The sequence below is a fragment of the Cherax quadricarinatus genome, chromosome 52 (genome assembly GCF_038502225.1).
Source record: "Cherax quadricarinatus isolate ZL_2023a chromosome 52, ASM3850222v1, whole genome shotgun sequence".
In the NCBI taxonomy this organism is placed as follows: Eukaryota; Metazoa; Arthropoda; class Malacostraca; order Decapoda; family Parastacidae; genus Cherax; species Cherax quadricarinatus.
In genome coordinates, this window is record NC_091343.1 from 19,011,191 (window position 1) to 19,028,690 (window position 17,500).

Below are 17,500 nucleotides of genomic sequence, written 5' to 3' on the forward strand. Positions count from 1 at the left end.
CAGACACTCCCAAGTGATCCTTCCTCAGCACACACTCCCCAGGGAACCTTTCCCATGACACACTCCCCAGTGATCCTTCCCCAGCACACTCCCCCCAGTAATCCCTCCCCAGTGATCCTTCCCCAGCACACACTCCCCAGTGATCCTTCCCCAGCACACACTCCCCAGTGATCCCTCTCCAGCACACACTACCCAGTGATCCTTCCCCAGCACACACTCCCCAGTGATCCTTCCTCAGCACACACTCCCCAGTGATCCCTCCCCAGCACACACTCCCCAGTGATCCTTCCCCAGCACACACTCCCCAGTGATCCCTCCCCAGCACACACTCCCAAGTGATCGTTCCCCAGCACACACTCCCCAGGGAACCTTTCCCATCACACACTCCCCAGTGATCCTTCCCCAGCACACTTCCCCCAGTAATCCCTCCCCAGTGATCCTTCCCCAGCACACACTCCCCAGTGATCCTTCCCCAGCACACACTCTCCAGTGATCCTTCCCCAGCACACACTCCCCAGTGATCGTTCCCCAGCACACACTCCCCAGTGATCCTTCGCAGCACACACTCCTAAGTGATCCCTCCCCAGCACCCACTCCCCAGTGATCCTTCCCCAGCACACACTCCCCAGTGATCCTTCCCCAGCACACACTCCCCAGGGAACCTTTCCCAGCACACACTCCCCAGTGATCCCTTCCCAGCGCGCACTCCCCGGTGATCCTTCCCTAGCACACACTCCCCAGTGATCCTTCCCAAGCACACACTCTCCAGTGATCCTTCCCCAGCACACACTCCCCAGTGATCCTTCCCCAGCACACACTCCCCAGTGATCCTTCCCCAGCACACACTCCCCAGTGATCCCTCCCCAGCACACACTCCCCAGTGATCCTTCCTCAGCACACACTCCCCAGTGATCCCTCCCCAGCACACACTCCCCAGTGATCCTTCCCCAGCACACACTCCCCAGTGATCCCTCCCCAGCACACACTCCCCAATGATCCTTCCCCAGCACACACTCCCCAGTGATCCCTCCCCAGCACACACTCCCCAGTGATCCTTCCCCAGCACACACTCCCCAGTGATCCTTCCCCAGCACACACTCCCCAGCGATCCTTCCCGAGCACACACTCCCCAGTGATTCTTCCCCAGCATACACTCCCCAGTGATCCTTCCCCATCACACACTCCCCAGTGATCCTTCCCCAGCACACACTCCCCAGTGATCCTTCCCCAGCACACACTCCCCAGTGATCCTTCCCCAGCACACACTCCCCAGTGATCCTTCCCCAGCACACACTCCCCAGTGATCCCTCCCCAGCACACACTCCACAGTGATCCTTCCCCAGCAGACATTCCCCAGTGATCCTTCCCCAGCACACACTCCTCAGTGATCCTTCCCCAGCACACACTCCCCAGGGATCCTTCCCCAGCACACACTCCCCAGTGATCCTTCCCCAGCACACTCCCCAGTGATCCTTCCCCAGCACACACTCCCCAGTGATCCTTCCCCAGCACACCCTCCCCAGTGATCCTTCCCCAGCACACCCTCCCCAGTGATCCTTCCCCAGCACACCCTCCCCAGTGATCCTTCCCCAGCACACCCTCCCCAGTGATCCTTCCCCAGCACACCCTCCCCAGTGATCCTTCCCCAGCACACCCTCCCCAGTGATCCTTCCCCAGCACACCCTCCCCAGTGATCCTTCCCCAGCACACCCTCCCCAGTGATCCTTCCCCAGCACACCCTTCCCAGTGATCCTTCCCCAGCACACCCTCCCCAGTGATCCTTCCCCAGCACACCCTCCCCAGTGATCCTTCCCCAGCACACCCTCCCCAGTGATCCTTCCCCAGCACACCCTTCCCAGTGATCCTTCCCCAGCACACCCTTCCCAGTGATCCTTCCCCAGCACACACTCCCCAGTGATCCTTCCCCAGCACACCCTCCCCAGTGATCCTTCCCCAGCACACCCTCCCCAGTGATCCTTCCCCAGCACACCCTTCCCAGTGATCCTTCCCCAGCACACCCTTCCCAGTGATCCTTCCCCAGCACACACTCCCCAGTGATCCTTCCCCAGCACACCCTCCCCAGTGATCCTTCCCCAGCACACCCTCCCCAGTGATCCTTCCCCAGCACACCCTTCCCAGTGATCCTTCCCCAGCACACACTCCCCAGTGATCCTTCCCCAGCACACCCTCCCCAGTGATCCTTCCCCAGCACACCCTCCCCAGTGATCCTTCCCCAGCACACCCTCCCCAGTGATCCTTCCCCAGCACACCCTCCCCAGTGATCCTTCCCCAGCACACCCTTCCCAGTGATCCTTCCCCAGCACACCCTTCCCAGTGATCCTTCCCCAGCACACACTCCCCAGTGATCCTTCCCCAGCACACCCTCCCCAGTGATCCTTCCCCAGCACACCCTCCCCAGTGATCCTTCCCCAGCACACCCTCCCAGTGATCCTTCCCCAGCACACCCTCCCCAGTGATCCTTCCCCAGCACACCCTTCCCAGTGATCCTTCCCCAGCACACCCCCCAGTGATCCTTCCCCAGCACACCCTCCCCAGTGATCCTTCCCCAGCACACCCTTCCCCCTCCCCAGTGATCCTTCCCCAGCACACCCTCCCAGTGATCCTTCCCCAGCACACCCTTCCCAGTGATCCTTCCCCAGCACACACTCCCCAGTGATCCTTCCCCAGCACACCCTCCCCAGTGATCCTTCCCCAGCACACCCTCCCCAGTGATCCTTCCCCAGCACACCCTTCCCAGTGATCCTTCCCCAGCACACACTCCCCAGTGATCCTTCCCCAGCACACACTCCCCAGTGATCCTTCCCCAGCACACACTCCCCAGTGATCCTTCCCCAGCACACACTCCCTCGTCGCTCTTTCTGAGGATGCACTTCCTCCCACAATCCTCCATTTCCCCAACAATATTTAGCCTGTAATATAGTAAACATGCGTATTAGTGCTTATAATAATAATAATAATAATAATAATAATAATAATAATAATAATAATATTATTGCTTATTTTTATTAAGTTCATTTATTATAACCACTTTCATGATAATTATGATAACTTTTATTACTACTTTAATGATAATTATAATAATTCTTGTCTTCACTTTCACCTTTTACTCTCCACCTTCACTTTACTAATATTTCACATTATTATCTTTATTTATTCTAATCACAACAATCATACTGCCTCCTCCCTCCTTACCTCTTCATTGTTGATCGTTCTGTCTTTCTCTTCTTCACTGTTGCTTGTTCTGTCTTCATCTCCTTTCTTATTCCCTTTTCCTGTTATTTTCTCATTTCTATCTCTCCCTCTCTTCTCTCAATTTTTCCTTCTCGTTTCCTCCGTCTCCTCTTTCCATTGCTCTTTGTTCCTCTTCTGTACTCATTTATCCTTTAATCTTTCATTTGTTCCTCCTTTTCCCCGTCCTTCGTTTTCTCTCATTTCCTTCATTTTTCTCCCTTTCTTTATCCCTCCTCGGTTATTTTTTCACTTTCCATCTGGTAGGGCTAGAATGCTCGAACCTCCGACCTCCGACAGGGAAGCAGCCACTGTCTCCACCCGGCTATGAAAGAGGGTCCTAAGACTAGAAAAATCAATTTTCAATCAATCCCCTACCCACCTCTTCTCCTTTTCATCTTTCGCTAGGGAAGCCAGGCTCCGAGAACATCGTATCTGCTTCGAGATTTGCGGACGGAGAATCGAGCCTCCACTACCTCTCTTTGTCCCGAACGACTCGCACGAGATTGCCACTCCGGAAAAATGAAAACAAATCCCCCCTCCCTTTCGTCATCTCACTCTCCCACGAGAAGCAATATTTACCTCATATCCTTACTGACGTCTCCCAGTTGAGTCAGACACTGCGTCATGTGACGCGTTCTGTGCGATGTTTGACTGATTCGTCAGGAACTGCGGCCTGACACGGGTCTTAATCCTAAGATGGTTCGTCTCCTGTCTGATGGAATACGACAAGGTAACCTAGTTAAGGTTCGCTCCCAATATGTAAATATTGAGTACATGACAGCAGCACCTTACGGGTGCTCATAGAATGTAACTATCGTGTAAATGAACGTTTTAGTTCACGTACCCCCGGTGCCACACAATGACCTAGTCCACGCACCCCAGTACCATACTATGACCTAGTCTATGTACCCCCAGTGCCACACTATGACCTAGTCCACGTACCCCAGTACCACACTATGACCTAGTCCATGTACCCCCAGTACCACACTATGACCTAGTCCACGTACCCCAGTACCACACTATGACCTAGTCTATGTACCCCCGGTACCACACTATGACCTAGTCCATGTACCCCCAGTACCACACTATGACCTAGTCCACGTACCCCAGTGCCACACTATGACCTAGTTCACCCACTCGCGTCCTCACCCTTGTCACTCATAACTAATCTTTTTACAACGGCACACATGACACACAAGTGTCAACACAAACATCATATGTTTACTCCTGCACTAAACTATAATCGCACAAATTTCAGACATACAACGTTATGTCATCTTACGGATGTGAATAATAATTAAAAACAATAAGAATTGTGTAAGTAAAATATTATATTGACGTTTTGGTGCTTATCTATCAGTGTGATTTAAGGACCTTTATTTCAGCACAAAGGTCAGTCAAGTCAGCAGCAGCTGAGGCCAGTTTCGCTCTCAGATCTTTCTCAGCTATCAGCCTCGGGGTAATACAGATCTGTGAGCGCAGAAAAACCGGCCAAAGACAGGATTTCGAAGGAAACGTATTTACAGTTGGCTCATCAGACGATAACTCCATTAGTTACTCTTGATAGTAATGTGACAAGTGTGTGACGGGGAGAAATAACAAGTAGACTGTGGGTTCAGGTGTGAGACGGGTCGCTGGGGTGTTTATCTGTACATGATAATGGTACACAATACTGAGAAGTTGATAAGATGCATACGCAACAGTTCCGTATCTCTATTCCAAAACGTTTCGCCTATTCTGCATTCTTTATTATGGCATGTTTAACTTCCTCTTTGTTGGCAAAAGTTTCCAGATATACCTAACTGTTACACACGTGTCTTATCAAATAACTCCATAGTTGCTGGCTCAGCTGCTGGACGTCTTACGACGTCTTTCATATGTTCATACAAGACAATTTCATTTGTTTCCAAAAATTTCTGTAACGCTGAAAAATGCTGGTGGGAACTCGCATTTACGTTGACCAGAAGAACGTCAGGATACTCTACCGCTGCTTCGACCTTGTCTCGTGTGTTGCACACTGTGGCGCTCACGCTCTGGAGACTTTAATTCAGTAAACTCAAGAGCTGAGAAAATGTCTGCCAGGTAAACTAGTGTTTGTAACCAGTCCTGTTAATGCAGGTAAGAATACAGGTAAGCCAGGTAGACCGCAAACAAATTTCTGAACTTCGCGTCTCGGTTCAAAGAGCGCCGAGTGAACCTCACCCAGCGATAATTTCAGTGTACGGAAACGTTCACTGCACATTGCACACAATTGTAAAAATCCTTCAATATAGCGGACGAGATTTGATAAAATTGATCATTTTTCACAGCAATATTTTAGCACAGTACACCTTCCAACTATCGACAGTTCCGGCACACTGAACGTACACAAACCTGGACGTATCTAGTTAGTACGTAAATAAGTACATTCAGGTAGAAGTATACATAAGTAGTTACACGAGTTATTATACATGGTACCCTATGTGTAAATTACCTAGGCTAACCCTAAAATAAGTCAAAATGACTTATTTCCACAGTTCAACACCCACCACGTCATGTGGCACGTTTTCAAAGTGTCCTAAATGAGTCGTGTCTTTTTTTTTATTCTTACAGAATGTCACGATACGAAAACAAAAGTAGAAATATGTCACCTTTTTTCTTTCACTCAACTATGACCTAAAGACAACTGAATTTTGATCTATTCTGTATTCCTTTGATGGGTTTAGAGCGTTCTCCTAATCCAGCAGCCAGGCCCTGGGCTAGGCTTGTCTGCTGCTTGACTGGTCAAGCCTAGTCTTAAAAATAATTACGTACGAATTCCGCCATCACGGATTTTTTTGTTTTGCAGATGCCCAGAGATGTGCTGGTACAGCACATCTTGTGAGCCAGTGACAGTGGTTCACAATCTGGTGGATGAGCTGATTGATCTGTACAATAGTACATACAGTAGTAGCAGCACACTAACATTTCCATACCACAACAATCATACAGATAACGAGAAAAGGACAGCAGCGCACTGTGGGAGTGTCCCCGCAACAATGTAACAATCACAGCAGCAGCAGCACACTACATGTATTCCTAAAATTTTCAGAGAGAAAAAGAAAGAGTCCTTACCTCAAACACAGGTGATGGTTCAGGTGTAGGTAAGTCTGGCACATCACTCACGTCCAATTCGATCTCCTGAAATGTTATAAACACTGGTTACCGCACAGCTCTGTAGACACACATACATACATACATACACACACACACACACACACACACACACACACACACACACACACACACACACACACACACACATATATATATATATATATATATATATATATATATATATATATATATATATATATATATATATATATATATATATATATATATATATATATATATATATATACATAAGAAATAGAAAAGTCGATACTGCGGGAAACATTGGAACATTTCCATAATTCTTTTTTTTACCATATACTGAAAATTAGCTATAGAAAATAAACAAAAATATTTAATATAATACGAACGATGAACTAGCATCAACGAATTTATACAATGAAAAATATTGGACCAAAATTGTCTATGGCACTAATACTGATAAGTATTCTTTCCCGTAACTCAGAGGAGCAGGGAATATAATCAGCAAACTTCAAAGGCAATGAACCCTGACACTGTATCACCTTGGGTTCTGAAGCAAGAAGCTGAAACCCTGTGTGAACCGCTAGAAAAATTAAGTCACTGGAGACGTGGCGAGTGCCAAGAAACAGAAGGAAAACAGTGACTGTAATCCCAGTATTGTAGAAAGTTGGACAGACAGGTAGCATACAACTACTGACTTGTAACCTTGACAAGGTTGTGAAAAAGAGAGAGAGAGAGAGAAAGAAAGAGAGCATAATGACATCGATGAAAAAAAGTCAGTTGACCAAATAAAATCGCTGGCCCACAGATGGCTCCAACTTCACCCTGTTCCATATTTGTTTGTCTCATAACAATAAACAGTCTTTCAAATGAGCTGATGTAGGTAACAGATCTTAGTTTGTAAATAAAGTTAGGAACCTTAACCTAACCTTGTAAAACCCTGTCTAAGAGAGAGAGAGAGAGAGAGAGAGAGAGAGAGAGAGCAACAGAAGCCACAGATCATCCACAGGAAACACTAGTCCGGGAGCCACACCTTTTCTGATATACCTTTGAAGAGTCTCGAGAGTTTTCCAACTCTCTCAGACCGGCCCTGTACTAGACTTGTCTAGTACTTGCCTAATCAACCAGGCTGCAGCCCTTGTCCCCACATATCCATCACAGCCTGGTGGATCCAGCTCAAGCACAGGAAACACTGCTACCCAACAACTCACACAACATCCTGGGGAATTACTTTCTGGTGAACAACGCAATTATAAGAGAAAGTTAACTTCGGGGAAATGTGTGAGGCACAGCATATGGCACACCACTATTATTATTATTATTATTATTGCTAATACTATTATTTTTACTCTTTATAATGATTCGATTACTGTAATTATTATTGCTAATACTATTAGTAGTAGTCTTACTCTATAATGATTCGATTATTATTAGATTCATGGGAAGCACTAAACCCGCATGACACACATACAGTAGCAGCCAGTGAAGAGGCGGGGCCAGGAGCTATGAATCGACCCCTGCAACCACAACCAGGTGAGTACACACACTGATGTAAACATGGCTGACGTCATCAGGTGGCGGGAAACCACGTCACAAGTCAGGCAAAAGTGACCTTAACGACAGGAAGCCACGAGGTCTATTATTCTTACCTCAAGTTTCCAAAGCTTCACACGTGACCATTCGGCACTATCTTCTACTTTTAGGAATGCCGCCTTGATCCAAGGGACTAGAGCAAACCTGACCTTCCCAGGATCGACCTTGATAGCGTCCCATTCCCCAGCCTTTTTATGACCCTTGAGGGTTGAGCGCTCCCTGGTCAACGACAGCTACAGGATAAGGGATTCCCGGTGAAAGGTCCGCGTGGCACTCCGTCGGAGTGGACGCCTGGTTGCCACTATCCTACTGATATACGTGCGAGACTCCACCGTGGCACTGTGTGGCACTAGCAGTACACCAGGGTGAACCTAGGGTGCCACTATCCTACTGGTATACGTACAAGACTCCACTGTGACACTGTGTGGCACTGACGGTACACTAGGGTGAACCTCAGGGCGCCACTATTCTACTGGTATACGTACGAGACGACCGTGGCACTGTGTGGCACTGGCAGTACCCCAGGGTGCCAGTCTGCTACTGCTATACATACAAGACTTCACTGTGGCACTGCTGCATTTGGTGTACCTCAGAAAGGACCCTGCATGCACAAATGAAGGCATCATGTACACAGGTACACCTGAAGAAAGCAATATAGTGCAGTTATACATAAAGACAATATTATCTGGTGTGGTAAACGTTAATTATAAATTACATCGCTTAGCAAGCATACCTTAAAGATATAGTGTAGCAATAATTGTATACCTTCAAAAAGACACCGTATAGAAAGGGTATAGTCTAAAAGTATACCACAAAGACACTTCGTTGAATGAACAAATCTTAAAAAAGTATTGTGAAGCACGGATATTCCTTAAAGGTACTGTGTAATACGTACACCTTAAAGACTGTGTAGCCTGGGTATACTTTAAAAGACTGTGTAGAATGAAGCTGTGTCAAGTTCGCTGTGGCAAGGGGGTATACCCCAGGTAAACTATTACCAACAATGATCTCATGATAAGTGCTTGAATACCGAGTGCCGGGCAATATACATGATATTCACGGTGATTCGTGCACACAACAGCATATATCCTGAAACAGTGTGTGACATACACACACAAGGTGTCAGCGAAGTTATCGTCGTCGTTTTCAACTTCAAGAAACACCATGAGCCAAAGAGTGTCACTGTTGCGCCTGACGGTGGTTCTAGCACTGATGGTCACTATAGCAGTGGTATCTGCTGTCTCTCACGATTGCATTAGACAATATCAAGTCAGCTACGGTTGTCCGACTTACTCCCTCACTTCTCCACATTCTGGCAGGTGTCTCCTCTTCTCCCAGAGTTCTCCAGAGTTGTTCTTCTACCTCAGGCCTGGCCAGGGCTTCAAGTCCTTACAAGTGAAAGTCATAGCATACCTGGGAAACACTGGTGAAATCACTGTAGACAATAGAGAGCTAAACCAACCAGACAAGTGGTACAATATACGCATGACGAGCAAGACCTCAGCTTTGTTGCAAACTTCGTATCACCTCCATGTTGACAGGCAACCAAGGAAAACATTAATTGCAACCCTCAATAAAGGTCGTACTTTTGAGGTCTACGTCAGTGGCTCACTATCCTATGCAAATAACTGCGACCCCACTGATTTCCCTCCCCCTACAACACCCCCACCCCCACCAATACTACCACTACTACCACCACCACCACCAATACTACCACTACTACCACCACCGCCACTAACACAGCCATCACACGTTGAAACTAAAGGAGATCCAGTTACCTCTCACCAAACTTCTGTAGTTATACCTCCAACGGCATCAATAACCACAGAAAACGTACAGGTTCCTAAAGAACACTCCACGATGGTGTACTTCACAAAACCTGAGAGCGCCACTAATTACTGGTCTACCTCCCCCATCTTTGGGTTATCCTGGCACACAGTGATCATCGTCGCTGCTTTAACTGTAGCCATTATGGTCTTCATCGTCATCACCACAATTGTACTGATGGTAAGGAGGAGGAAGGTGAAAGAGAAGGAAGACCAGAATCATCTACACGAGGAAACTGTACCAGGAACTATGGTCGTCGGAGGCTTCCCCAACATCGAAAACGACTACTACAAAACCGACTACGACAACGACGACCCCGACAACCACATCTACGAGGAGGTGGACAACCTGGGCCCCGTGGCAAGGGTGGTTCTGAGAGGTTCACTGGGTGTTGTGGGCGTGGGTGATAGCGAAGGCGGTGGGTGGAAAGCAGAGAGAGGCTCCGCCCACGATAGCGAGAACAGTATCTACGTCAGATTCACCTGAATATTAGGACACTTTTGACAGGGTACTGTACCATCTGTTGGCAAATACCCAGTGTTGGCAGGGTACTGTATCATCTCTTAACTAATACACAAAAAAACATACACTAAACCTAATTTATATTATTTAATAAATAAAGCGTACATATTTTATTTATACTAAAAGATGGTCATTATACCCTTTTATCTATCAGAAATATTTTATAAATCATTAAGATCATACACCGAGAGGTGTATATACCAGGGTATATACACACAGAGGTGTATATACTAGGGTATATACACACAGAGGTGTATATACTAGGGTATATACACACAGAGGTGTATATATAGGGTTATATACATAGAGGTGTATATATAGGGTTATATACATAGAGGTGTATATATAGGGTTATATACACAGAGGTGTATATATAGGGTTATATACACCAAGAGGTATATATCCAGGGTTATATACACCTAGAGGTGTGTATACAGGGTATATATACAGAAAAGTGTATATATTTTGCATGAAGATACACTGAGAAACTTGAGCATTTTCAGGATTCAAGTAGTCTTGATGATAGTAAGGGGAGTGCAGCCTTAATGACTCTCGTGTAGTCGATAGGTTTGAAACCCAACAATTAACTGTACATAACCGAAATTTAAATATAATCGTTACAAAAGTTACTTTCTCCTGTATTAATTACCTTCCGTAGCTTCATTACACTTAGAATTCAGGACAAGTAGCAACTGCTTAACGAGATAATCGTTAAATAATTAACGCACGAGTAATTATAACCCTCCGTGTCTAATGAGAGGGCGTGTATGATCATACTGCCTCTGTACGTAAGACAGGAGAGTGTGTATGATCATACAGCCTCTTCATACACTAAAAAGGAGGGTGTGTATGATCATACTGCTTCTTTATACAGGAGACAGGAGGGTGTGTATGACCATACTGCCTCTTCATACACTAGACAGGAGGGTATCATACTGCCTCTTTATATACTAGACAGAAGGATGTGTATGATCATACTGCCTCTTTATATACTAGACAGAAGGATGTGTATGATCATACTGCCTCTGTATACAAGAGACAGGAGGGTGTATATGATCATACTGCCTCTGTATACAAGAGACAGAAAGGCGTGTATTATCATACTGCCTCTGTATACAAGAGACAGAAAGGTGTGTATGATCATACTGCCTCTGTATACAAGAGACAGGAGGGTGTATATGATCATACTGCCTCTGTATACACGAGACAGGAAGATGTGTATTATCATACTGCCTCTGTATACACGAGACAGGAAGGTGTGTATTATCATACTGCCTCTGTATACAAGAGACAGGAAGGTGTGTATGATCATATTGCCTCTGTATACACGAGACAGGAAGGTGTGTATGATCATACTGCCTCTGTATACAAGAGACAGGAAGGTGTGTATGATCATACTGCCTCTGTATACACGAGACAGGAAGGTGTGTATGATCATACTGCCTCTGTATACAAGAGACAGGAAGGTGTGTATGATCATACTGCCTCTGTATACACGAGACAGGAAGGTGTGTATTATCATACTGCCTCTGTATACACGAGACAGGAAGGTGTGTATTATCATACTGCCTCTGTATACACGAGACAGGAAGGTGTGTATGATCATACTGCCTCTGTATACAAGAGACAGGAAGGTGTGTATTATCATACTGCCTCTGTATACACGAGACAGGAAGGTGTGTGTGATCATACTGCCTCTGTATACACGAGACAGGAAGGTGTGTATGATCATACTGCCTCTGTATACACGAGACAGGAAGGTGTGTATGATCATACTGCCTCTGTATACAAGAGACAGGAAGGTGTGTATTATCATACTGCCTCTGTATACACGAGACAGGAAGGTGTGTATGATCATACTGCCTCTGTATACACGAGACAGGAAGGTGTGTATGATCATACTGCCTCTGTATACAAGAGACAGGAAGGTGTGTATCATCATACTGCCTCTGTATACACGAGACAGGAAGGTGTGTATGATCATACTGCCTCTGTATACAAGAGACAGGAAGGTGTGTATCATCATACTACCTCTGTATACAAGAGACAGGAAGGTGTGTATGATCATACTGCCTCTGTATACAAGAGACAGGAAGGTGTGTATGATCATACCGCCTCCTTATACCATCGTGGCTTTAAAACGTCAGTATGTGATGTTCAATGTCCTTCTAAAACGTCACTATCTGACACTGCTGCACATGCTTCCAGACGTTAATAAATGAAATAAATAATAATAAATAAAAAAGATCTTGCCCTTTATCACTAGGAATATTATACATCGTAATACATCTTTACACATGTAAAGTTCCTTCGATTTGCAAGTTTACCTGGAGAGAGTTCCGGGGGTCAACGCCCCCGCGGCCCGGTCTGTGACCAGGCCTCATGGTGGATCAGAGCCTGATCAACCAGGCTGTTACTGCTGGCTGCACGCAATCCAACGTACGAGCCACAGCCCGGCTGGTCAGGTACCGACTTCAGATGCTTGTCCAGTGCCAGCTTGAAGACAGTAAGGGGTCTTTTGGTAATCCCCCTTATGTATGCTGGGAGGCAGTTGAACAGTCTCGGGCCCCTGACACTTACTGTATTGTCTCTTAACGTGCTAGTGACATCCCTGCTTTTCATTGGGGGGATGTTGCATCGTCTGCCGAGTCTTTTGCTTTCATTGTGAGTGATTTTCGTGTGCAAGTTCGGTACTAGTCCCTCTAGGATTTTCCAGGTGTATATAATCATGTATCTCTCCCGCCTGCGTTCCAGGGAGTACAGGTTTAGGAACCTCAAGCGCTCCCAGTAATCGAGGTGTTTTATCTCTGTTATGCGCGCCGTGAAGGTTCTCTGTACATTTTCTAGGTCAGCAATTTCACCTGCCTTGAAAGGTGCTGTTAGTGTGCAGCAATATTCCAGCCTAGACAGAACAAGTGACCTGAAGAGTGTTATCATGGGCTTGGCATCCCTAGTTTTGAAGGTTCTCATTATCCATCCTGTCATTTTTCTAGCAGATGCGATTGATACAATGTTATGGTCCTTGAAGGTGAGATCCTCCGACATGATCACTCCCAGGTCTTTGACGTTGGTTTTTCGCTATATTTTGTGGCCAGAATTTGTTTTGTACTCTGATGAAGTTTTAATTTCCTCATGTTTACCATATCGGAGTAATTAAAATTTCTCATCGTTGAACTTCATATTGTTTTCTGCAGCCCACTGAAAGATTTGGTTGATGTCCGCCTGGGGTCTTGCAGTGTCTGCAATGAAAGACACTGTCATGCAGATTCGGGTGTCATCTGCAAAGGAAGACACGGTGCTGTGGCTGACATCCTTGTCTATGTCAGATATGAGGATGAGAAACAAGATGGGAGCGAGTACTGTGCCTTGTGGAACAGAGCTTTTCACCGTAGCCGCCTTAGACTTTGCTCTGTTGACTACTACTCTTTGTCTTCTGTTTGTGAGGAAATTATAGATCCATCTACCAACTTTTTCCTGTAATTCCTTTAGCACGCATTTTGTGCGCTATTACGCCATGGTCACACTTGTCTAAGGCTTCTGCAAAGTCTGTATATATTACATCTGCATTCTTTTTGTCTTCTAGTGCATCTAGGACCTTGTCGTAGTGATCCAGTAGTTGGGACAGACAGGAGCGACCTGCTATAAACCCATGTTGCCCTGGGTTGTGTAACTGATGGGTATCTAGATGGGTGGCGATCTTGCTTCTTAGGACCCTTTCAAAGACTTTTATGATATGGGATGTTAGTGCTATCGGTCTGTAGTTTTTTTGCTATTGCTTTGCTGCCCCCTTTGTGGAGTGGGGCTATGTCTGTTGTTTTTAGTAACTGTGGGACGACCCCCGTGTCCATGCGCTCTCTCCATAGGATGGTAAAAGCTCGTGATAGGGGCTTCTTGCGGTTCTTGATGAACACGGAGTTCCATGAGTCTGGCCCTGGGGCAGAGTGTATGGGCATGTCATCTATCGCCTGTTTGAAGTCATTTGACGTCAGGGTAACATCAGATAGGCTTGTGATCAGGATTATTTTTTTTACATCTATGGAAAACGCTAAATCCAAAAGGGTCACAGTTCCTGGGGAGGGGAAAGAAGGGGGTTCAATCTCAATCAGAGGGGGCAGTTGCAGTTCCCAGGATCGAGAGCGCTGCTTCTCACAGCATCAAGGTGACCCTCCTGGATGTTGGGAATAATGATCTACGGGGAGAAACACTGACATCGTTTTCAATGACTCGCCCACCACACATCACAGAAAACGGCTTTTTTGCTGGAACACGGGTAGCTCTTCAAGTATTTCCAAAGCACGACATTATAAGCTATTCAGGTACAGGTACACATAAATACAGTTACATAAATTATCATAGCAGCTTATGTATAGATTACACATGATAACTCCTCCAAAATCAGACAAAGTTACTTATTTCCACTGGGGTCATTGATGAAAAACAGTGTAGAAATCTTAAATTGTGGTCCAGCATAGTTAAATCAAAATCAAATTACGTATTGGGAAATCTAATGTACCTAACCAGAAAAAAATATTTAGAGAGGTAACTTCAATATCTGTATAATGTATACTGAGAGGTGTATGTCTCTCAGTATTTATTCAAGGAATTTACTGTAATCCCTATTTTGGGGATTAAAATATTTTTGTATGGTAATGAAAGAGTTACGAGCAGCCTTATTGATCCTCGTGTAGTCGATAGACTTCAAACCTCATTAACCAACGGCATCAAGACTAATCTTCTGCTGAGACTGTAACATGAAATACGTTGTATTTCATACAAGGTGTGATTAGAATTGACCTCACGGTATATACACCGAGACGTGTGACTTTCACAGCGTATATACACACTGAGTTTAATTTAAATTTGTGTTTCAGGAGTTAAAATACTGTATTATTAAATGTGGCGTACTTCCCCTGGTAATATTAATAACACGCTCACTGAGGATGACACCCACAACAATAACAACAATCACCTGAAATCTGGTGATCTTTCACGACAAGTCAGCCAAGAACAGGCACTCAGATCATCACTCGGTGTAAAGATATCTTCGCCACGCAATATCGAGTGGATCTCAGCTCGGGTAAGTGTACTGCAGTGCAATGTGGGAGCAACACGCTGATAGCAACACATCGGAAAACAATACTGCTTCTATGTGTGTGTAATTATATATATATATATATATATATATATATATATATATATATATATATATATATATATTTTTATTATCACACCGGCCGATTCCCACCAAGGCAGGGTGGCCCGAAAAAGAAAAACTTTCACCATCATTCACTCCATCACTGTCTTGCCAGAAGGGTGCTTTACACTACAGTTTTTAAACTGCAACATTAACACCCCTCCTTCAGAGTGCAGGCACTGTACTTCCCATCTCCAGGACTCAAGTCCGGCCTGCCGGTTTCCCTGAATCCCTTCATAAATGTTACTTTGCTCACACTCCAACAGCACGTCAAGTATTAAAAACCATTTGTCTCCATTCACTCCTATCAAACACGCTCACGCATGCCTGCTGGAAGTCCAAGCCCCTCGCACACAAAACCTCCTTTACCCCCTCCCTCCAACCCTTCCTAGGCCGACCCCTACCCCGCCTTCCTTCCACTACAGACTGATACACTCTTGAAGTCATTCTGTTTCGCTCCATTCTCTCTACATGTCCGAACCACCTCAACAACCCTTCCTCAGCCCTCTGGACAACAGTTTTGGTAATCCCGCACCTCCTCCTAACTTCCAAACTACGAATTCTCTGCATTATATTCACACCACACATTGGCCTCAGACATGACATCTCCACTGCCTCCAGCCTTCTCCTCGCTGCAACATTCATCACCCACGCTTCACACCCATATAAGAGCGTTGGTAAAACTATACTCTCATACATTCCCCTCTTTGCCTCCAAGGACAAAGTTCTTTGTCTCCACAGACTCCTAAGTGCACCACTCACTCTTTTTCCCTCATCAATTCTATGATTCACCTCATCTTTCATAGACCCATCCGCTGACACGTCCACTCCCAAATATCTGAATACGTTCACCTCCTCCATACTCTCTCCCTCCAATCTGATATTCAATCTTTCATCACCTAATCTTTTTGTTATCCTCATAACCTTACTCTTTCCTGTATTCACCTTTAATTTTCTTCTTTTGCACACCCTACCAAATTCATCCACCAATCTCTGCAACTTCTCTTCAGAATCTCCCAAGAGCACAGTGTCATCGGCAAAGAGCAGCTGTGACAACTCCCACTTTGTGTGTGATTCTTTATCTTTTAACTCCACGCCTCTTGCCAAGACCCTCGCATTTACTTCTCTTACAACCCCATCTATAAATATATTAAACAACCACGGTGACATCACACATCCTTGTCTAAGGCCTACTTTTACTGGGAAAAAATTTCCCTCTTTCCTACATACTCTAACTTGAGCCTCACTATCCTCGTAAAAACTCTTCACTGCTTTCAGTAACCTACCTCCTACACCATACACTTGCAACATCTGCCACATTGCCCCCCTATCCACCCTGTCATACGCCTTTTCCAAATCCATAAATGCCACAAAGACCTCTTTAGCCTTATCTAAATACTGTTCACTTATATGTTTCACTGTAAACACCTGGTCCACACACCCCCTACCTTTCCTAAAGCCTCCTTGTTCATCTGCTATCCTATTCTCCGTCTTACTCTTAATTCTTTCAATTATAACTCTACCATACACTTTACCAGGTACACTCAACAGACTTATCCCCCTATAATTTTTGCACTCTCTTTTATCCCCTTTGCCTTTATACAAAGGAACTATGCATGCTCTCTGCCAATCCCTAGGTACCTTACCCTCTTCCATACATTTATTAAATAATTGCACCAACCACTCCAAAACTATATCCCCACCTGCTTTTAACATTTCTATCTTTATCCCATCAATCCCGGCTGCCTTACCCCCTTTCATTTTACCTACTGCCTCACGAACTTCCCCCACACTCACAACTGGCTCTTCCTCACTCCTACAAGATGTTATTCCTCCTTGCCCTATACACGAAATCACAGCTTCCCTATCTTCATCAACATTTAACAATTCCTCAAAATATTCCTTCCATCTTCCCAATACCTCTACCTCTCCATTTAATAACTCTCCTCTCCTATTTTTAACTGACAAATCCATTTGTTCTCTAGGCTTTCTTAACTT

The 17,500-nt window shown here is 45.4% G+C and overlaps 2 protein-coding genes across 3 annotated transcripts in view; one reads left to right on the forward strand and one right to left on the reverse strand.

The window, feature by feature from the left end:
* dlg1 (discs large 1) overlaps window positions 1–17,500 on the reverse strand; it is a 1,301,051-nt gene that overhangs the window by 804,326 nt on the left and 479,225 nt on the right. The window contains exons 1-2 of one of the 2 annotated variants that reach the window (XM_070096114.1): window positions 8,016–8,175; window positions 6,346–6,411 (exon numbers count right to left, since the gene is read on the reverse strand). The gene's annotated coding sequence lies outside the window, so the exon portion shown is untranslated. Of the gene's footprint in view, window positions 1–6,345; window positions 6,412–8,015; window positions 8,176–17,500 lie in introns of those variants that run through there. The other variant, XM_070096113.1, reaches the window with a different exon arrangement.
* Window positions 8,175–10,421, forward strand: LOC128696842 (uncharacterized). Its single transcript, XM_053788242.2, has one exon. The coding sequence runs from the start codon at window positions 9,124–9,126 to the stop codon at window positions 10,270–10,272; it is 1,149 nt and encodes a 382-aa protein (XP_053644217.1). The 5' UTR covers window positions 8,175–9,123; the 3' UTR covers window positions 10,273–10,421.

Excerpts from the sequence above, each read along its gene's own strand:
- LOC128696842 (XM_053788242.2), top strand. The coding sequence starts at position 9,124 with ATGAGCCAAAGAGTGTCACTGTTGCGCCTGACGGTGGTTCTAGCACTG.